This window comes from Lagenorhynchus albirostris, chromosome 14, assembly GCF_949774975.1.
Source record: "Lagenorhynchus albirostris chromosome 14, mLagAlb1.1, whole genome shotgun sequence".
In the NCBI taxonomy this organism is placed as follows: Eukaryota; Metazoa; Chordata; class Mammalia; order Artiodactyla; family Delphinidae; genus Lagenorhynchus; species Lagenorhynchus albirostris.
In genome coordinates this window covers 346,619-368,770 of record NC_083108.1, presented here as the reverse complement: position 1 = coordinate 368,770, position 22,152 = coordinate 346,619, and the positions used below count along the sequence as shown (strand labels likewise).

Sequence of the window (22,152 nt, the reverse complement as noted above, 5' to 3'; positions counted from 1 at the left end):
GTATGATCCATTTTGAGTTAATTTTTGTATATGGTATAAGGGAAGAGTCCAACTTCATTCTTTTGTATGTGGAAATCTGATTGTCCCAGAGTAAAAATTACTCTGCTTTACCAGCCCTGTTTTAAAAAATTTTATGTGTGTATGTGTATATGTACTTATTACAGTTTTGTTTTCTTCCCTTTTAAGGAAAATTTCAAAAATGTTTCAAATTCCCGTGGAGAATCTTGACAACATCAGGAAGGTACGGAAAAAGGTGAAAAGCATTCTTATGGATATTGGGCTTGACAGCTGCAAGGAGTTGCTGAAGGTAAGAAGACATAAGTAACAGATTAAGAGAAGACAGTAATATTGGAGATACTGGGGGTGGTGAGATTTGAACTGGGAGGTTTTGGAGAATGGGTAAGATGCCTCAAGATGGAAATTGCCGACTCTTGAAATGAGGCGTGGGAATAGCATTCGTTTTTATTCATGTCTTTGACTTAAAGTGGGCTACTTTAGGTTCTTCCAGTTTTTAACGTTACTTTTAGGAGGGACTGTTTATAGTCACTAGTTGCAACATATTTTTGTTTTTGATCTTTGAGGCGAGTGTCTTGAATTACATAAATTATTTTATCAGAAGAAAACTAACTCAATTTTGTTAGAGTGATCGTCAAATGGGGATGCATACTTGTATGATAGGGTTGTTTGTTTTCTTTTGTTTTTTTCTGATTTGTGAATTTAATACATTCAGTCTTACAAAAGTTTAAAAATTCAGGTCACAGTCACACACTTTATTGATAAATTATGTTCTCATATAATTTTATCTTTTCTTATAACTGGAGAATATATGGCCGGCATAAAGAAATAAAAATTGTTAAATAAAGCTTGCTTTGTAGCTTTATAGCCACTTATAATTCTATGCATGTTTAATTCATAGCTATTGAAATAGGGATCGTGTCTGCTTTGAATTTTTCAGACTTGTGAAGAATTCGATTCATGGTGTTATTGGCCTGGGAAGAGTTCAGTTTCTTAATTTTCAAATCTCAGACTTTGAACCAGATTGACTTTTATTTATAAAAAGGTGTTCACGTGTTCTGATGCTGAAAGACCAATACGTAACCAGGATTCTCATTAATGGTCAGAATTGATTTTTGCTCTAAAGTAAAATTTCTCAAAGGTAGACCTCAAATAGTTATCTTCAAACATTACCACCCCAGAGAGATCTTCCCCCTAAAATGCTGCCCTTTTCACTTTGTTATCTTACCTGTTCTTTCTTCAGAGCTCCTGCAATACCTGATGTTATTTGTTTATCTGTATCCCTCACTTGAATGTAAGAAGGCATGGACCACATTGTTTTGTTATCCACTCTATTACCTGTACATGCTTAACATATATATTTTTTTGAACAAATATTTTTCGAGTGAATGTATGAAAGTAGAACCCAAGTAGAGAAGTACTTTCAATAACAGACTGTGCCTGAAAGTTTATTTGGAAATAAAAGGTTGGAGGAGATACTGAATTGGAAGCTCTTAGACACTGTTGTTCAAGAACAGTCTTAAAGTGAGAGCACGGTCATTGTTCCTGCAGCTCTGTCTGTAAGTCATATTTTATGCGTGAGGAAGAAAGCAGGATAATCTTTTGGAGACAGGTTTGAGAAGGTAGATAGTGGACACATAGTCCATTAATAATAGATAAGTATGTGAGTTTAAGTAATATTTGCAGAGAATATAAAAATAACAAGCTAAGAGCACAATATATATAGACTGAGGAAATTTCAAATGATAATGTATGAGAAAATTTTTGGAATGGTGCCTGGCACGCAGTAGATGCTCAAAAAATGTGCCCTGAAGGTATAGCAGTGCCTTCAGTAACAGACTGAAACTCTCTGGAATATTTGGGGGATGAAGGCGTGGCTTTCACTTTAGTCCTGGCTAGCAGCTAGCGGTGTGGCCTTGGGCACATCTGTGACTCTTTGGGCCTCGGTGTCCTCGTTCCAAGGAACGTGGAGAATTAGTCAGGATACTTACCCTTGAAAGGGGTTGACAGTCTAGCAGGAGCTGAGACAAACTTGAAACAGTCATAGTGAGAAACAGACAGATCACTTCTAGCTGAGGAGGCTAGAACAGCCTTTATGGAGGAGATGAGATTTGAACTGTTTTTTGTTTGTTTTTATTTGTGTATTTATTTATTTATTTTTGGCCGTGCCGCATGGCATGAGGGATATTAGTTCCGCAGCCAGGGATAGAACCTGTGCCCCCTGCGATAGAAGCACAGAGTCTTAACCACTGGACCGCCAGGGAAGTCCCCATGTTTTTAAAGATAGGGTAGGATTCTCCAGTGGAATTAGAAAGAATATTTCAGGAACATGGAATTTAGAATCACAACCCAGTTGATTAATCCCCATCACACTAGGCTAAGTAAATTCAGTTTTTTAAAAAACTGTTCTATTTGGAAATAATAATTCAAACTTACAGAATAGTTACAAGAATAAAAATAGTACAGGGAACACTCATTAGCCTTTACCCAGACTTACCAGTTGTTAACATTTTCTCCCATTTGCTTTAATATTTGCACACTCTTGCCTGTGCTGTGTGTGTGTAGTATTTTTCCCTGAGCCACTTAAGTAGGTTGCTTATCTCATGACCCTTATTACCTAAATACTTAAAGTGTGTGTTTTCTAAAAATAAGATTAGTCTCTTATATTGCCACAGGATGGTTATGAACTTAGGTAAATTTAACATGGATATGACATTTTTGTCTAATCATTTATAGCATTTTTTCCCCCTGTCAGTGGTGGACCCAATTTAGGGTCAGGTATTGCCTTTGGTTGTCATCTCTCTTTAGTCTCCTTTAATGTGAATTTACTTTTTAAATGGAATTTTTACAGAATTAGTTTTATTTTTAGGTAAAATGCCAGAAACAACTAAAATTTTTCATCCTGGAGTCCTTTGTTTTTGACATGGCGTAAAACTGGACATTCCTCACTAACTTGCTTCCTCAGTCAGCCTAAGAATTGTTTACTCATCTGAATTTGTTCAGGACTGTTTACTTTTTCTTTCCAAGACTATGGTGACACAGAAACATACATACTTCACAAGAGAAAAGTAAGAGATTTGAATGGCATACCAGAATTGTTAATTAACTATTAGGTTAAATTTTACTATTTCTTTTGGGGGAAAATTTTTGTTTTATTAATTTATAGTTGGTCCTATATTTTGCAAAATTTTTGAAAATTCAAGCAATGTAGAAGTTCATTATAGAAAAATTAGAAAATATACACAAACTTAGAGGAAAAAAATGACTCAATTGTAAACCATTACCCCAGAATCTCCATGGTAAACACTGTTATATCTTTCCAGATTTTTAGAAACAGGACATGATCTAACTATAAAATACTATACTAGTAGCTTTGTTCTTACTTTTCTCTGAATCTCCTATGAAGAACTTCTTTCCACGTCAAATGCATTTATTCTTAATCCATTGTATTATTTAGAGTCTCTTGGTCTCAAGCAACGAAAACCAGTACTGACCAAGTTAAGTTAAGCAAGAGGGAATTTATCTGAAGTCTGTGGGTGCTTACAGAGAGTCAGCCCTGGGGACACCTGTCCATGTGGTCCTTTCCGTTTCCTTAGCCAGCATTTCAGATTTCATAGTGAGAAATCACTCTGCCTTCTCTGATTTCCAAGGTATATATGACTCCACTTATCCTAAGAGTTAGGCCCTCAAATCGTACGTAGGCTGTACAGTTCTTGTCAAAAGCCTGGCTGAGAAAAGTGAATCTTAGGGGAAATAGGCTCTTCCAAGAACCTTATCTCCTTTTCTAAAAATAGATCTAAACCCTGCTACTCCTTAGAGTATCTTGAGGAGTTTTTTAAAAAGTTAACATTTGGGGCTTCGCTGGTGGCCCAGTGGTTAAGAATCCGCCTGCCAAAGCAGGGGACATGGGTTCGAGCCCTGGTCCAGGAAGATCCCACATGCCGCAGAGCAACTTAACTTATGTGCCACAACTCCTGAGCCTGTGCTCTAGAGCCCGTGAACCACAACTAACTGAGCCCTCATGCCACAAGCCCGCACGCCTAGATCCCATGCTCCACAACAAGAGAAGCCACCGCAATGAGAAGCCTGCCCACCACAACAAAGAGTAGCCCCTGCTCACTGCAACTAGAGAAAGCCCACGCGCAGCAATGAAGACCCAATGCAGCCAAAAATAAATAAAATAAAAATTTAAAAAATAAAATAGGGCTTCCCTGGTGGCGCAGTGGTTGAGAGTCCGCCTGCTGATGCAGGGGACGCGGGTTCGTGCCCCGGTCCGGAAGGATCCCACATGCCGCAGAGCGGCTGGGCCCGTAAGCCGTGGCCGCTGAGCCTGCACGTCTGGAGCCTGTGCTCCGCAACGGGAGAGGCCACAGCAGTGAGAGGCCCGCGTACCGCAAAATAAAATAAAATAAAATAAAATAAAATAAAATAAAATAAAATAAAATAAAATAAAATAAATTAGATCAAGATACTCAAAAAAAAGTTAACATTTGATCAGTTAAATTAAAGGCTACCTACATAATTTGGAGGACACTGTGCAAAACGAAAATGCAGGGCCATGGACAGGCCCCATAGGCGCACTGTCCCAACCCACAGCAGATGGGTGACTCCCAAGAGATTGCAACTTCTGTGCCAGGATGCTTCTGTTGCCTGGATCCAGGGTGGGCTCAAGGCCCCAAGTTATCTACCAAACACCTTGGTGCTGCCAGTCCAGGGTTGGGCTGGTTACCACCTTCCTCCTCCTCTCCCCGGGTCTGCCTGGCTCCCACCAGGGCGACTGGGGAATATGGACCTCTTGACAACTTGGTTATTGCCCCAGGTGGTGGACAAGAGTCTAGGAGTGGTTGCAGGGTGAGGGGAGTTTGGAGGGTTGTGGAGGGCAGGGACAGAATCTGTCCCAGGACAGTGGAGGTAGGACCACGCGTGAGCTGACGCTTAAGGCCCCTGACACATGCTCCACGGTCCTATCAGACTTCACTTTATAAAATAAATTCAAAGATGAAATTATTAACACTTTCAAAATGCTGACAACAGGGATTACACCCCAGCACTGGCCTGTCTGAGCACAGGGCTCTGTGCAACTGCATCGGTCGTTTTGAAAACTTTCCCAGTTCTTTATTTTTTTAATTTAGTTAAAAAAAAATTTAGTTATTTAACCTCATGTTGAAAATATTATTTCAGTATGTAATCAGTATAAAATAAGTAATGAAATATTTTAACCTCTTTTTTCTCTTAAATCCTCCAAGTGTATTTATAGAATTTTTTTATTATGGTAAGATATATATAACATAAAATTTGCCATTTTAGCCTTTTTTTTGGGCCACGCTGCACGGCTTGTGGGATGTTAGTTCCCTGACCAGGGATTGAACCTGGGCCCCGGCAGTGAAAGTGCCGAGTCTTAACCACTGGACCACCAAGGAATTCTGCATTTTAGCTATTTTTAAGTGTACAGTTCAGTAGCATTAATGATATTAACACTGTTTTGCAACTAGATTTTCATCATCTCAAACAAACTCAGTAACCTTGAAGTAGTAACTCCCCATGTCCCACCCCAGCCTCTGATAACCTCTAATCTACTTTATGTCTCTATCGATTTGCCTATTAAAAATATTTCATGTGAGTGGAATCATGCAGTATTGGTCCTTTTGTGACTGGTTTATTTCACTAGCTTAATGTTTTCAATGTGGCATGTGTCAAAATCTTAACTCCTTTTTATGGCTAAGTAATATTCCATTATGTAGACATATACCACATTTTATCAGTTCATCTGTTGATACACACAGGTTGATTCCATCTTTTGGCAGTTGTGAATAATGCTGTGGTGAACTTTGCCTCACAGGTATCTGTTTGAGTCCCTGTTTCAGTTTTAGGGTATATACCTCAGAGAAATGCTGGGTCATGTAATAATTGTTTAGCTTTTTGAGGAACCACCTAACTGTTTCCACAGTGGCTGCACCTTTTTCAGTTGCCACCAGCCATGCATGAGGGGTCCAGTTTACCCACAGCCTTGCTAACATTTGTTCTCTCTTTCAGTCTCTCCCTCCCTCGCCATTGTGGCCACTAATGATGTTGAGCATCTTTTCAGGTGCCTATTGTACTTTTTTGCCCATTTTTAAATTGGATTGTTTGTCTTTTTGTTGTTGAGTTGTAGTTTTTTATGTATTCTGGATATTAAACCGTTATTAGATATGTTTTGTAGATATTTCCTCCCATTTTTACTTTCTTGATAATATCTTGATGCACAAAAGTTTTAAATTTTGATGAGGCCCAATTTATTTGTTTATTTATTTATTTATTTATTTATTTTGCGGTACCTGGGCCTCTCACTGTTGTGGCCTCTCCCGTTGCGGAGCACAGGCCCCGGACGTGCAGGCTCAGGCGACCATGGCTCATGGGCCCAGCCGCTCCGTGGCATGTGGGATCTTCCCTGACCGGGGCACGAACCTGTGTCCCCTGCATCGGCAGGCGGACTCTCAGCCACTGCGCCACCAGGGAAGCCCGGTCCAATTTATTTTTGTGTTTGCAATGCTTTCTATGTAGTATCTAAGAATCCATTGCCAAATTCAAGCCAAGAAGATTTTCTCCTTTGTTTTTTTCTAAGAGTTTTATGGTTGTAGTTCTTTTTGTTTAGGTTTTGATCCGTTTTGAATTAATTTTGTATATGGTGTGATATAGGGGTCTAACTTTATTCTTTTGCATGTGGAAATCCAGTTGTCCCAGTGCCATTTATTTGACTAATTTTTCCCACATTGAATGGACTTGGTGGCCTTGTAGAAAATGATTTGGCCATAGGTGCATGGATTTATTTCTGAACTCTCAATTGTAGTCCATTAATCTTTATGTCTATCCTTATGTTAGTATTACACTTTTGATTACCCTAGTTTTGTGATAAGTTTTGAAATTGGGAAGTGTGAGCTCTCCAACTCTGTTCTTTTTTTTTTTTTTAACATCTCTATTGGAGTATAATTGCTTTACAATGGTGTGTTAGTTTCTTCTGCACTTGCCCTTAGTGTGTTTTCGATTACCTTCATTATTTTACTCAGGTTTCCCCATGTAAAACCCTAAAAGAAGTTTTTTTTCAGAACTCGCACTAGGAGAGTATGTGGCATGTCTTGAGTGTGCTGGACCCACATCAGGGATCGGTCCTGACCATCCTTTTCATTGCTTGGTCAGCCTCGTTAGGCAGGCCCATCCCTTGAATCTCATTAAAGTGTAGAGGAAACTAGTACTGGGTTGCTTGATTAAAAAAAACAAAAAAACACATGTAATCAGTGGGAAAGTGGAAGAGACATTGGATGTTCTTTCTGTGTATGATGTGTGTGTTGCTTAGAGGAGAGATTTCTAATGTATGATGTGGACCCTTGAGGAATCATGAAGTTATTAGGGAGTACTACAATTTCTCTGGTGGCTGCAAATTCAAATGAAGCATTGTCTGAGAATTGAAAGTAATCTCTCCCATTAAATTACTGTTATATATCAAATGTTCATAGATACTGAGGTGATTAATATTATCCAAATTTATTTAAAAGTATTACTCTTCCTATCAGCTTTTGTCATCCTCTGTTTTCTCAATTAACAGCTATCAGAGATATAAATACTGTCACATGGAGGCCAGAAAGCTTTGAAGAAGTGGTAGGGAAAAAGGGGATTAAAAAAAGAAGGTCCCTAGGTTAGAGTGTCAAAGTATCTATCAGATTTATTGAGGGAGTTAGAGATAGAAGGAATTAATGTTGACTGTCTAGTAGAAGTTTGGATCCATGATCATTTTCGCCTTTTTGTCACCTTGTGGGTTATTACCTTGTAAGCCTTTTTTTCCTCCCAGTCTTGCCTTTGGTGCAAAAGCTTGACTACTCTAGCTCTTGCTTCTCACTGCACTGCACCACGTTCCTTTCTGTGCTGTTCTGCTCAGAGCTGCCATTTCTGAGGCAACTAGTGCACTTCTTTGCATCAAGTTACAGATTAGATGAGAACATTTCAACCAATGTTTACAAATTTGGGGTTGCTGCATCTAAATTAGGGAAGCTTAAACAAAAAGAGTGCACTGAACCCACCCCATGTCAATCTTCTGAGACGTATATATGTACAAACAGATTTTTAAAAATGTGTTAACCTATGTTTCTACATCTTATGTACAAAAATATATTGAAATATTCTTAATCCATTTATTTCCTAATGATTGTGGTTTTTTTCTTACTAGCTCTTTTTTTCCTGCATCTGACAATGGAAAGCACTCTTTCCTTTAAACCCTTCTCATCGCCTGTCATAGAACATTACTGCTTCCCTCTTCCTTTTCCAGTATTTTCTTATGAAAAATTTAAGCCTACAGAGATACTGAAAGGCTTGTACTCTGAAAACCCATGTACCTACCACGTAAAGTCTACAAAATTAACATGAATATGTATCTACACTCATCATTTTATCTTATTTTTTGATGCATTTCAAAGAAAGTTGCAGGCATTGATAAATTTGCTGTTTTTGTATTTGAAGTGAGACTTTCGTAGACAGCATATAATTGGATCGTGTTTTTTAACCCAGTATGACATTCTCTACCTCTTATTTGAGTGTTTAGACCAGAGGTAGGCAAACTATGGCCCATGGGCCAAATCTGGCTTGCTGCCCATTTTGTAAATAAACTTTCTTGGAATACAGCCATGCTTATTAGTGTTTACATATTGTCTATGGCTGCTTTTGTGCACAATGGTGGGATTGAGTAGTTGTATCAAACAGAGACTGCATGGCTGTCAAAGCCTTAAATATTTATCATCTGACTCTTTACAGAAACAGTTTACCAGCCCCTGTTATTTAATGTGATTGTTGACATGATTGGGTTTAAATCTCCCATCTCACTGTTTGTTTTTACCTATCTTATCTGTTCTTTGTTCTTTTTATTCTTTTTCTGCTTTCGTTTGGATGAATATTTTTATGATGACATATTATCTCCATTTCTGGCTTATTAGCTATACTTTGTGGGTACCTTCCTCATATAATACTGCTTCACATATAGTATACAGCAGCATGCTTTCATTTCCCCTTCCAGCCTTTGTGCTATTGTTGTCATATATTTTACCTCTATATATGTTACAAACCTCACAATAAAAGCAGTGTTCTATCCAGTTTTTTTTTATTTTATTTTTTTTTGCGGTACGCGGGCTTCTCACCGTTGTGGCCTTTCCCGTTGAGGAGCACAGGCTCCGGATGCGCAGGCTCAGCGGCCATGGCTCACGGGCCCAGCCGCTCCACGGCATGTGGGATCTTCCCGGACTGGGGCACGAACCCGTGTCCCCTGCATTGGCAGGCGGACTCTCAACCACTGCGCCACCAGGGAAGCCCCATATCCAATTTAAATCCTTGTAATAATTTGCACTTTTCTCTAGTTCTGAATTGACCTGGTAGCAATGTATTAGCCTAGGTATAGTCCAAGGCAGATGTGATATTAATTGTCATTCTCTGGCTTAACTAATTCTTTATTTTATATTAAAATAGTCTTTAATTATTAAAAAAACCCAGTAATATATACTGTGAAAGTTAGAAAGTACAGGTTATCATTTCTTTAGAAAATAGAAATATTAAATGCCACGTACCTACCGTTCAGAGATTTAGCTTTCTCTTTGTGTGTAAACATATAAATGCGTGTAGTATTTACCACAGTGAGCTCATAGCGGTCACTCTTTTTTATTGCATGCTTTTTCAGTTACCTTCATCTTTCTGTGTCATTAAATGTTCATCCTATCTAATACCCAGTCCATATTCAGATTTCTCCAGTTGCCCCCAGATATTTTTCACACTCTGTCTCTTTGAAGCGGAATTCAGTCTGAACCCTGCTGCATCTGGCTTTAGTGTCTCAGAGTCACGTCCCTTTCCGTCTTGCCGTCCCTGTGGTGTTGTTAGCCACACACTTGAGCCCCTACGTCACTCCCCACCCTGACACTCTTCTCCGTGGTGCTCGCGCTGATGGAAGACAGTGTCTGCTCATGCAGTTTCTGTCTTTCAAAACTTACTTGTGGAAATCTCATCTGTTTATTTCTTATAAAACTGTAACTTTAAAAAATATATATATATATTTATATATATTTTTGAATTTACGGAAGACTAAATACATGGAAAAAAATCCAGCACCCTAACAAGTACGGCCAGGAAGGAAATCAGCTCTGTAATAGGATGGTTTAATGAACTACAATCAAGAAAGGATGGGAAAGGAAGAAAAAAATGTGCATTGAATTTAAGACACTGTAAAAACTCGGAAGACATATTCATTTATTATTCAAGTGTAAACTCAGTAAGTACTTGGTATAAATTAAAAGGCCGCTGCTGAGGTACAAAAACTGTAATATTAACTTGGATTATTTCAACATTTTCCCCAGGTCTCCAACTTGATGGGAACTCTGTCACAACTTGCCCTGGGCTGCATTTTCATTTCACTCTTCCCAAGTAGATTTCTTAGGTGCCAAGTAATCCCATCAGGTTCTAATTAAATATTTCTTTATCTTCTGAAATTATGTAATAATCTCTCTTTTTCTCCCTTTTTAAAAGGACCTTAAAGGCTTTGATCCAGGAGAGAAGTACTTTTATAACACATCATGGGGAGATATTTCTCTCTGGGAACCTTCTGGAAAGAAAGTGGTATGTATTTTCATTTTTGATTTTCATGTTTCCTAAGAACTTGGGGGTAAGTGTCAATTTAGTTCTGAGGAACATCATATGTTTTGGGGTTGCAGATGAATGAATGGGAGGAGGAGGAGGTGTAGTGTAAATATTCAGGGAAGTAGAAAGAAAAACAAAGTTAAGCGTTTTGTGATATAGGATTATTGATGCTTTGAGAGTTTTCCGCCTATCAAGTTGGTAAAGTGATGTAGTGAAACTATTATTTGTCCTTGATTATTATATGTCTCTGATGTAAGAAGGGCTTCTGATTTATATAACTATTCTCAGTAAAAAGAAATGTCATGACTTTATATGTAATGAAGGTACATCCTGGTTTCAAAAATTAAAATAAGAATATGGAGTTTGAATCGAGGAACACAGTTTATAATAATTTGAAGCCTCACACTTAGGCAGATTCGAGCTAAAATATGTGACATACCGCTGAATTCTCCTTCTTAAAGTGTTTTCTTCTGGAACACCCTTCCTGCCCCCCAGCCACTGGACCTATAGCACCTTCATCAGCGTCAAACCAGCACGTCCCAGATATGACGTCACTGCCTCCCCTCACCGCTCCCCACCCCCATTTGGCCAGATCGTGCGTCCCAGATATGATGTCACTGCCTCCCCTCACCGCTCCCCCACCCCATTTGGCCAGACCGTGTTGACCTTGGGAGTTCTGGCTTTAACAACAAATTCCTGTAGCCAGTGAGTCATTTCTCCGTCAGAATTTTACTTAAAAAAATTTCCGTTGTCACCTTGTCCTCCTGAGTCCTGCTTTCTGCCCTGTTTTGTGTCTCTTATCCTCCTTAACCCGAAACTCCCCTCTCTACCCACAGATACAGGGTTCCTTGAAACTGCTTTGATTTGGTTATTCTGCTCAGAACAGCTCATAGCTATTCAAATATGCCTTGTTTTGAAGACCTTGGCTTTGTGAATATTTTCTTGGGCCTCCCTGATTTTTCTCATCCGAATTCTTAAAAGATTCTGTAACATAACATGCAATATAATTTATAATTTATGCTTTTCATCAATAAACATATTTTGAATTCCTGTTACAAACTAGGTAAAACTTTGAGTGCTTGATACAAAGAGGTGAAAGTTAGGGTTCTTTTCCTCAGGGAGTTTATGTTTTTGTTCGGGTGAATAGGGCCTAGCATAAAAAGTTAAATAACAATATGAAAGAGTGGAGATTGAATTTGTTAAGTAGATACCATATTGAGAAAAAAACCCAATAAACCACTGTTGCCTGGCATGGTGGAGGCTGTGTTGTCTGCTCGTTTTAGTACCTTACCCCTCTCTGTGCCGTAGGTAGCTTCTTGCTTTAATTTGTCTCTGGGTAATAGGATATGTGAACAGAGACAGTTTCGGGCACCATAGCAGAAAAGTGTGACCCTGCTGGATTATGTAGCTCATGCTGCACAGAAGTGAGATGTGTTGGACTTTTGGGTTTGGGACTGAGACGCTCAGGTTATATCAGGTGATGGAGCCCAGCTGTTGTGGGACCTGAGGACGAGGCCTTAGGCTGACAGAGAGACAGGGACTATCACAGGGACAGGATTTCCACCAGCACCCAGAACACCTGACTCCCCTTCTTTTCTGCTTCTCTCCTTGGTTATTTTTTCTAACTCTGTTACAGTGAACCAAGGTCTCACGCTCAAATTGTTTCTGATTGGTCACTGTCCTAGAACTTTCACGTACAAGTTTTTCTCTGAACATTTTGTCAGGGATTTTGTGCTTATGGACTTACTATTTATTTTCCATTTTAATAGGTTTGTAGTGGTATCTGCTCTGGTGTTAGTTTGCATTTCCCTAGTGACTAATGATGTTGAGCATCTTTTTGTGTGTTTGGCATCTGGATACCCTCTTTACTTTAAAGTATTTGATGCTTAAAATGTTTTGCCAGTTTTCTAAAAATTGGGTTATATGTTTTCTTACTGAGACTTTAACATGTCCACAAAAATGATTCTGGACACAAGTCCTTTATTAGATATGTGGTTTGCAAATATTGTCTCCTAGCCTGTGGTTTGTCTTTTTATCTTTTAAACAGTGTCTTTCAAAGAGCAGATTTCTTACTTTGATGAAGTCCTGTTTATCATTGTTTTCTATTATGGATCATACTTATGGTGTCATATTTAAGAAATCTTTTCTTAACCCAAAGATCTGTTCAATACTAACAGATAGTAACAAGTTGTTAGTAAGTGCTATTGACTCTTTAATTCGGTGTAATTTTCATTAAGTATCTGGTTTTTCAGTACAGCATTTTGTGGAGTATAAGATGCACCATTTTAAAATGAACCACTAATGAAACTAAAGTAATACTTCACACTTAAGCTGCGTTGCAGCATTGAACTGTCAGTTGTAAGGTGTTTTCAGATTTCAGAGATATTAAAATATGGGGGGAAGAGTGTGTCAGAGTTAGTGAAAAATGTTTTTTACTTTGTGATCTGTGGTTGGCTGTTGCCCTAGGTTTATTATAGACCCTCCTTGAAGTGCCAGAACCCGGGCTTTCTGATGCTGGGAAGGCAGTAGTAACATGTTGTTGAATGAGTTTGGGTGATTTCTCTGACCAGTGACGCAAGAGGAAAACTGCATGACTAGGAGAGAAGGTGACAAAACCCACTGGAGGGGAGTATGCGTATGTGTGTATGAGAGAGAGCGGTCACGAGAGCACAGATCTGGGAAGGAGCGGGGTGGCCTGTGGCCACTGCAGTAGCTGGAAAAAGGGTTGCAGAACGGGAAGGCCTCTGCCCCAGTGTTTAACCTGTCCGCACCTTAACCTCCCTCCTTTGTGAAACTAGGGCCCGTGTTTCCTGGGGCACCAGCTCTGGGGTCCGGAGGCTGTCATACTGCTCCAGGTTGTCAGACCAGCAAGGTTTCCTGGATGCTAGAACAGACTGTGCTCCTCAGTTGGCCAGCTGCTGTACAAATGTCTGTTCTTGTGCCCCAAGCTTGTTGAATTTCCCGTATTTGCCTTACAAAGAAATACCGTACTGTCAGAGTTACAGTCTGTGGCCTGAACTTACCTCAGGATTATTCACAGTAAGTTAGGCACAGTCCCTCTTTCTTCAGTGCTTGTCGCATGGTTTATTGGCTACTTGCTTGTGCCATGCGCTGTCTGTGTGTCTCCTGCCTTCTCCAGGAATCTGGGAAATGGAAGACAGTGATGATGGGGTTAACAATTTGCAAGTTTGGTTATATTAGATAAATTCCAGAAGTTTTAGAATTTGGAGTAAAAACAGCATTGGAACTAAGAGAAGTGGGATGAGAAGGGGAGACAATAACTTTTTCGTGCAGAAAATTGAGTTTATTTTAATTAATGCAGTTAGGACTGCATCAATTCAAAGTATAGGACTAAGTAATGAGATTTGTGGTTTAATGGCTGGCTTGGAAACAGGGTTCAGCTAACTGTGATTTTGGGGCCAAACTGTGTTTGTATGGCCTACATGCTGAGAATAGTTGTTACATTTTTAAATGTTTGAGAAGGAAAGAAATTGAAAAGAATACTGTTTTGTGACATGTGAAAATTTGAATTAGGGTCTCTAGTGTTATTTACACGTTATCTGTGGGTACTTTTCCCTTACAACACAGCACTAGATCTAGCCAGTTAGAAGAAAAAGAATCATATACTTGTCAACTGTAGAAGGTGTAGCATCTGATAGTTTTATTAAACTATGCTTGACTTTCTTTTCTTTTAACAGAGATATCGAACAAAACCATACTGTTGTAGCCTCTGTAAATACTCCACAAAAGTGCTTACTTCATTCAAAAATCATTTACATCGTTACCATGAAGATGAAATTGACCAAGAGCTGGTGATCCCTTGTCCAAACTGTGTGTTTTCCTCTCAACCCAGAGTTGTGGGAAGGCACTTCAGAATGTTTCATGCACCTGCTCGGAAAGTCCAGAACTACACTGTGAATATTTTAGGTGAAACTAAATCATCTAGGAGTGATGTGATAAGTTTTACATGTTTAAAATGTAACTTTTCAAACACTCTGTACTACAGCATGAAGAAGCATGTGCTGGTAGCCCATTTTCACTACTTAATTAATTCCTACTTTGGCCTGAGAACTGAGGAGATGGGTGAGCAACCAAGAGCTGACGACCCCCGTTCTACAGAGAAGATGCCCCCATCCGACAGGTATTACTGTAAAAAGTGCAGCGCCAACGCCAGCAGCCAGGATGCTTTAATGTACCACATCTTGACGTCGGATATACACAGGGATTTGGAGAATAAGCTTAGGTCTGTGATCTCAGAACATATTAAGAAGACTGGACTTTTGAAGCAAATGCATATTGCTCCAAAACCAGCTGCACGTGTGGCTGTACCACCCAACAGCAGTGCTCCGGGCATCCCAGCCACATCTCCTTGCTTCCACCTGGCCTTGCCACAGAACAGTCAGAGCCAAACTGTGGTACAGCCAGTTCAGGGTGCGCCCCCCCCGGTGACTGGGGCCTCGGGCGCTTCTGGAAGCCTCACCCACTCCCCGCCTGCCGTTGCCCAGTCTCATGTGACTCTGGTCTCCAGTCCTCTGCCAGTGGGCCAGAGCAACCTCACTCTGCCGCCCTCAACACCTCAGCCTGTCTTTCTCTCTCATGGAGTTCCACTTAATCAGGCAGCAAACCCTCCTGCGTTGCCCTTGAGTCAGCCAGTGGGACCTGTAAATAAGTCGGTCGGAACCGGCGTCCTCCCCATAAAGCAGACCATCCGCCCGGGGGTTTTGCCGCTCAGCCAGCCTGTTGGGCCCATAAGCAGACCAGTTGGGCCTGGAGTTCTCTCGGTAAATAGACCTGTTGCGTCCGGTGTCCTTCCTGTCAATCCCTCTGTCACCCCTGGAGTTCTTCAGGCGGTCTCGCCAGGGGTGATTTCTGTGAGTCGGACAGTCCCGTCAGGGGTCCTTCCTGCGGGACAGATGACCCCTGCTGGGGTTATCCCTTCAGGACAGACAGCAACTTCTGGGGTTCTCCCTGCTGGCCAGGTGGTTCAGTCAGGGGTTCTCCCCATTGGCCAGACAGCACCATCGGGGGTGCTCCCCACTGGGCTGACAGTCCCGCCGCGGGTCCTCCCTCCTGGCCAGACGGTCCCACTGAGGGTTCTCCCTGCAGGCCAGGTAGTCCCACCTGGGCTCCTTCCTCCCAACCAGACGGTCTCGTCAGGTGTTCTCCCTGTGAACCAGGGTATTAACTCTGGTGTTCTTCAGCTCAGTCAGCCTGTCGTGTCAGGGGTCCTTCCTGTGGGCCAGCCAGTGAGGCCGGGGGTCCTGCAGCTTAATCAGTCTGTGAGTACCAACATCCTGCCTGCTCATCAGCCCATCAGACCCGGGGCTTCGCCAAACACCGCTTTCCTAACATCAGGCTCTATTCTCAGACAGCTGATACCCACAGGGAAACAAGTGAATGGGATTCCCACATACACACTTGCCCCAGTATCTGTCACTTTGCCTGTGCCCCCTGGAAGTGTCGCCACTGTTGCCCCCCCCCAGATGCCCATCCAGCTCCTGCAGTCGGGCACGGCTGCACAGATGGCCAGCTCCATGGCCAGCCTGCCCTCCCCACCAGTGGTGGTAAATGCCACTCAGAATATGTTCGTTCAGCCTTCTTCGTCTGTGGCAGAGGCAAATCAGGTGCTCAAACAGGCAAAGCAGTGGAAAACCTGTCCAGTTTGCAACGAGCTCTTCCCTTCCAATGTCTACCAGGTCCACATGGAAGTGGCACATAAGCACAGCGAATCCAAATCCGCTGAAACACTGGAGCCGGAAAAGCTGGCGGCATGTGCACCGTTTCTAAAGTGGATGAGAGAGAAAACAGTTCGGTGTTTGTCCTGTAAGTGCTTAGTCTCAGAGGAGGAGCTTATCCGCCACTTGCTGGTGCACGGCCTGGGGTGCTTGTTCTGCCCGTGCACTTTCCATGATATTAAAGGCCTCTCAGAGCATAGTAGGGCTATGCACCTAGGGAAGAGGAGACTGCCCGTGGACTATAGCGACAAAGGATTTCAGCTGGATGTCGATGCCAATGGCAGCCTGCTGTTTCCCCACCTCGACTTCATCACCATCTTGCCCAGGGAGGAGCTGGGTGAGCGGGAGGTCTACTTGGCCGTGCTGGCTGGGATACATTCCAAGTCACTGGTGCCCGTGTACATCAAAGTGAGGCCGCAGACCGAGGGTGCGCCCGGGAGGCCTGGCAACCAGGCGCTGACCTGCCCTTTTTGCTTCGGCACCTTCGTGACGGCTGAGGCGTACGAGCTGCATCTGAAGGAGCGGCACCACATCATGCCAACGGTGCACACGATTTTGAAATCCCCGGCTTTCAAGTGCATCCACTGCTGTGGGGTTTACACGGGCAACATGACTCTGGCAGCCATTGCCATACACCTGCTGCGCTGTCGGAGTGCTCCAAAGGACAGCAGCTCAGGCCTGCAGGTCCAGCCTAATTTTATTGAGAACAGTGAACTGCTTTTAGTCAATGGTGAGGTGATACACGACTCCAGTTTTTCTGTAAAGAGAAAGATGCCTGACGGCCAGTTTGGGGCTGAGGAGCAGAGGGAGGGCGAGGAGCGGCCTGTCCCCACGAGTGCTGACAGAGAGCCATCCCCGGAGAAGGCGACGAGCGCCGTGCCTTCTAAAAGACAGAGGAGCGAAAGCAGGACGGAGGCGCCCCTTGTTCACGACGACGCTCTCCAGGTTTTAGCGTTAAATCCTAAAAGATATGAAGACCGTTCTTACGAAGAAAAAAAGCAGTTTCTTAGAGATTATTTCCACAAGAGACCATATCCCAGTAAAAAGGAAATAGAACTGTTATCCTCACTCTTATGGGTGTGGAAAATTGACGTGGCTTCATTTTTTGGAAAAAGAAGGTATATTTGCATGAAAGCAATAAAAAATCACAAGCCTTCTGTACTTTTAGGCTTTGATATGTCTGAACTTAAAAATGTTAAACACAGATTGAACTTTGACTATGAACCACAAAACTTGTAAAAAAAAATTAGGAAATCTAAAGTACTAGATACTTAGTAGTCTTTTTCAATTGAGATTTTTAAAAATGTTATTTTCTTCACTGTATGTTGAACTAATCAATTTCAGTGGTCTTTATGCTGCTCTTTAGATTTATTTCAGGTGCTCAGAAAGACTTTTATATAAAGAATAGTTCTTTCAAATTTATTGTTTCCTGCAGCTTGATTTTGTAACAGTTGTTTTTCATTTTTTCCTCTGTCATGTAAATTAAATCTTTTGATATTTCATGCATGCCTTGTTTTCCCAGTAGTGTCAGTATCGTATGATAAAAACTGAAATCTATATATGTTTGTTTTTCATTTAAGGAAATTTCAGCTTGTTTCAGAATACTTGATTAACTGCGAATTAAAACTGCTCTCCCTCAGCTTCACAAGTAGCAGCAGATGATACAGTAAATGTTTAGAGAAGTGAGTAGAAGCCCCTGTGACATGTCTGGTTCCTTAAGGATGCACTGCATTAACTTATGCTGATTTCTTCTTGTAAGGTATTTGCTTATTAGATTATACTTTCGATTTACGTTTTTTCAGGTTTGTCCTAACAGCTGTTTTTGATTGTAACTCAGAAAACCAAATGTTTTCATTTGTTAAAAATATACTGAACCTGAAGTCTGGTATTAAAGCTCATAAGTCAAGAGTTATTTTACAAATAAAGTAATTCTGTAGGTACAAAAATACTTCTCAGTGTAGACTTTTCCCCTCTTTTTGATACGCTGATAAGTCTTTTCTCCATTCAAAGATATGACAATAAATCTTTAGTGCCTTTAGAACAAACACTGAAAACACACACACAAGCTCTCCTCCTAACCTAACTGTTCATAAACCAGTGAAAGGGAAGGACCGTGTTACTCAGGAATGAAATGTTGACCCCTGGGTGTGGCTACTAACTGAAATATAAACACAGGTTTTCAGGGGACAAGGTGAAATGAGTAGACCGGAGCTAGTCTCCCGGTTGGTGTATTAAATCTCTGACAGTTTCCTAGAGGTAAATGTATTCATTTGGGGGAAATGGGCTTTCCCATGGCCTAGTTGTCCAGGTTAATGGGATGGGGCATTGCTAAGGAGCTCAAGTGTATTACTCTCCTTTGGACAGCTAAGCCTCGGTTTTTTCACACAATATAAAATAACTTAAAGCACCAGAAGCAGTAATGGAGACCATCCAGTTTAGACCTTAAGTCGTAGTGCTGGTGATACACAGCAGAGGCACCTGTGCAACATACTCAGAAGATAAGACAGTCTCTGGGAAATAAGATAATGTTACCGTATGGATTTTTGAAATATAGCTGCATGTCATTGCTGTAATGTGCGTTTTTGAGGCAGTCGTGAAACTGGTGTGTGATTGTTGGTGTGCTCTGTTGTAAATTCAAAGAGCTTGTTCAAGTTTATTTTTTTTTTACCTATTGTTTTCAGAGTGTCTATTTTGAATTAAAACTTGTTACACCACTGCAAGTAGAACTGTTTAATTCTTTTAACTGTTAAAACATCACGGTGACTCAGGAACAATCTAAACGTAGAAGTAGATACCATATTTATTTTTTAAAAAACATTACTTGTCATTGTGAAAATAAGCACAACCCAAAAGGGCTAATTACAGGGTCACAAAATAGATGTGGCTAGAGATCCTTGCCGTGTCTGGCAGCGGCTGGGAGTCGGCCATTCTCCAGGTTGTGCTCTGCTGAACGGCGCAGCTTGCCGTGTGCATGGTTTGACCCTCCCTTCAGTTGTGCACGTTAGGGGTTCTGTTGGCATTGGGGCCTGATCATTCTTTGCTCGGGTGACTGTCCTATCCACTGCAGGATCGGGGCAGCATCCCTGGTCTCTACCCTCCAAGTCAGTGGCACCTCCACCCACCCCCCGGGCCCCCCGGGCTGGCAGATGTGTCCCTGCCAGGTGTCCCTGTGGGGCAGCATCAGCCCCTGAGGAGAACCACTGTGATGAAGGAATTCTGATTTCTAATTGTATTTCAGCTTTCGATGTGGAGTCTTTTTATACTACGCTAGTTACTGGTTATTAAATAATGTTTTAGGCTTATGGATCAAAATTTGATATAAGCTGAGCTTCAAAAAGTACATGGGAGTTCTTGCAAATGTAAAAAATGAGTAAATTTAGTACTGTTTTTGCCTCTGCTGTGCGGCATGTGGGATCTTAGTTCCCTGACCAGGGATCGAACCTGTGCCCCCTGCAGTGGAAGCGTGGAGTCCTAACCACTGGACTGCCAGGGAAGTCCCTATGTATAATTTGAAAATGAAAAACTAAACTATAGATTAATAGTGGTGGAGGTTTTTTAAACTACTCCATTAAAAGATTAGAAATTGAGAAGGAAAGGAGACAATCCTTTTTATTACCACGGTTACGAATAATTGTATACTTTAAAAAATTTTGTAATCTATGTAGCATGAACTCTAAAAATATTTCATATTTGGAGACACTGCTTAGGAAAGATCCTCCGTGTTCTCCTTGCTGCACGTAGTAAAGCCTCCCTTCTCCTACCCTCTCCCCCCCAGATTACATATTTGAAGTCTATTCAGTGAAAGACAAATTAGAATGTAGGATACTATTTTAGCTTCTGAATTCTGTTAACACATCCTTGTTTTGGATGTGTTATTTTATAATAACTAGGAACCACATCACTTCATTTGTTACAGTGACTAATAAATGAGAGACAGTAATTCAGGAGTGCTCCAGAAAGCTTTTCATCCACCAAATAACAGGATAAGCACCTTCACCACCCAAACCTTTGGTTATTTCTTCTTTTGATCACTGCTCTCCCACGCATCCCTCAGCATGCTGCTTCCAGAGTGAAACTGCTAGCAAATCTCAGTCTGTCGGATTTTGCCTTAGCAACTCAGCTGAGGAGCAAGTTGGCTTTGATTTCACCTTGTCCTAAGGCCCATGAATGTTTTCTCTAGAAAGCTGCAGGCGAATGAAGTAGGAAGGGCTGAGTGTGGACCCTACAGCTCTCGAGGACAGTAGGCCTCGGAGTCCGACACAACGGCAGGAGTACCTGCCTTCAGTTTCTGTGATGTGGGCCACAGGGCTGGCATGAGGGCAGGCAGACAGCAGAGGTGGCCGTGTCGAGGACAGTGCTGGGTACAAGGGCAGTGTTGGTACCACAGTAGCTTGAAGACTACATGGTATAGGTGGTGTCCGCCCACTCTTCCCCCTTCACCCTCATCAATGAGATCAAACAAAACATAGCCAATCAGTGAAGAGGCCAGGCCGGTCCTGAGAAGCCCACAGGGGCCAGAAGACCCTCATCCACGTACCACCAGGTAACCACAGAAACTAGGCTTCTGCACCACCGCATTGGACTGGCATTCCCGGGCCAAGGAGCTCTCCCAGGAATTCCTGGTCTGGGTGGTTCTCAGGAAAGGGCTGTTGCTCATATGAGACTTGTCAGTTGGCCTCCCTGGTGTTGTGGACACATCATCCTCTCCCTCAAGCTCAGGCCGGTTCAGTCTCCCTTGCAGAAGCCATGTGGTTCTGGTTCTTCATTCAGTATTGAAATAAGACCTCTGGAAATCCTATGCTGTGCTGTAGTTGGGCAGCAGCTGGGCCAGGCCTGCAGTAGACAGTTGCTCTTCTGCCCCCGAGTTCCCGGGGGTGTGTGGCCAGGGAGGGCAGTCGCCCACCTCCTGTTACCCTTTTCCAACAGCTCTTCACATATGATGATTATGTGCAACTTTCTAAGAGTTCACTAAAGAAAGCAACAACCCCGACCAATTAAGAAAAGAAAAAACAGCCCCAAAACTAACCTAGTTTTTACATTGTTTTTAAACAGACCTTCCTAGTAGATAATAAACATTTATCCACAGTTTACTATTGCTAGGAAATGGGCTGAGTATTTTAATGACAATGATAAGGATCTATTTAGTGCTTACTCAGCTGTGCACAGCTGACATGCATTTTAACTCTCAACCATCCTACAAGGTAAATGGTAGTATCTCGTTTTGCCTAAAAGGAAACCGAGGCATGGAGAGCTTAAGTAAGTTGGCCAAGGCAGGGAGCTAGTTAGGTGAAAAGAGCTAGGGCGATACCTGAGGGCCGAGCGCCATGCTCTTAGCTGGTATGATACATTCCTATGTTCACGTATTTCCTCATTTAAGCCTCATAATACTCTTATGATGTAGGGTTTATTTTACCTGCATTTTAAAGATGAAGAAATGGGATCCAAGGTAGAGTTACCAGCTGTACCAGTTTACTCAGGACTGAGGGATTTCTCTGAACTTTCAGTACCCAAACTGGGAGCATCCAGGCAGGTGGGGATAAGTTGGTCACCCTACTCAGAGGTCAGTTCACCCCCCACGGTGAATGTCCCTTAACTGATGCAGTACTGTCTGTAATAAATCTCTGTCTGCTCTCTCTAGACGCACACGTAGCCCTTTAGGGTGTCGAGATATACAGGGCATCCTGATCCTAGATGGTTACAGCACCAACAGTAACAGTGCCCTCTGTGTGCCAGGTATTGTTCTAAATGCTTTGCGTAATGA

The 22,152-nt window shown here is 41.9% G+C and overlaps 1 protein-coding gene and 1 non-coding gene across 5 annotated transcripts in view; one reads left to right on the top strand and one right to left on the bottom strand.

Moving 5' to 3' along the window:
- ADNP2 (ADNP homeobox 2) overlaps nucleotides 1–19,107 on the top strand; it is a 65,352-nt gene extending 46,245 nt beyond the window's left edge. For 2 of the 4 annotated variants that reach the window (XM_060122080.1, XM_060122081.1), the window contains exons 2-4: nucleotides 187–307; nucleotides 10,546–10,635; nucleotides 14,355–19,107. In XM_060122080.1, the coding sequence (XP_059978063.1) occupies nucleotides 187–307; nucleotides 10,546–10,635; nucleotides 14,355–17,630 (3,487 nt within the window). In that variant the 3' untranslated portion in view covers nucleotides 17,631–19,107. Of the gene's footprint in view, nucleotides 1–186; nucleotides 308–10,545; nucleotides 10,636–11,151; nucleotides 11,362–14,354 lie in introns of those variants that run through there. The other 2 variants (XM_060122083.1, XM_060122082.1) reach the window with 2 other exon arrangements.
- Nucleotides 5,364–5,435, bottom strand: TRNAE-UUC (transfer RNA glutamic acid (anticodon UUC)). The gene has a single exon. It is a non-coding gene; the product is annotated as a tRNA-Glu (tRNA).
- Nucleotides 19,108–22,152: the final 3,045 nt, after the last annotated feature.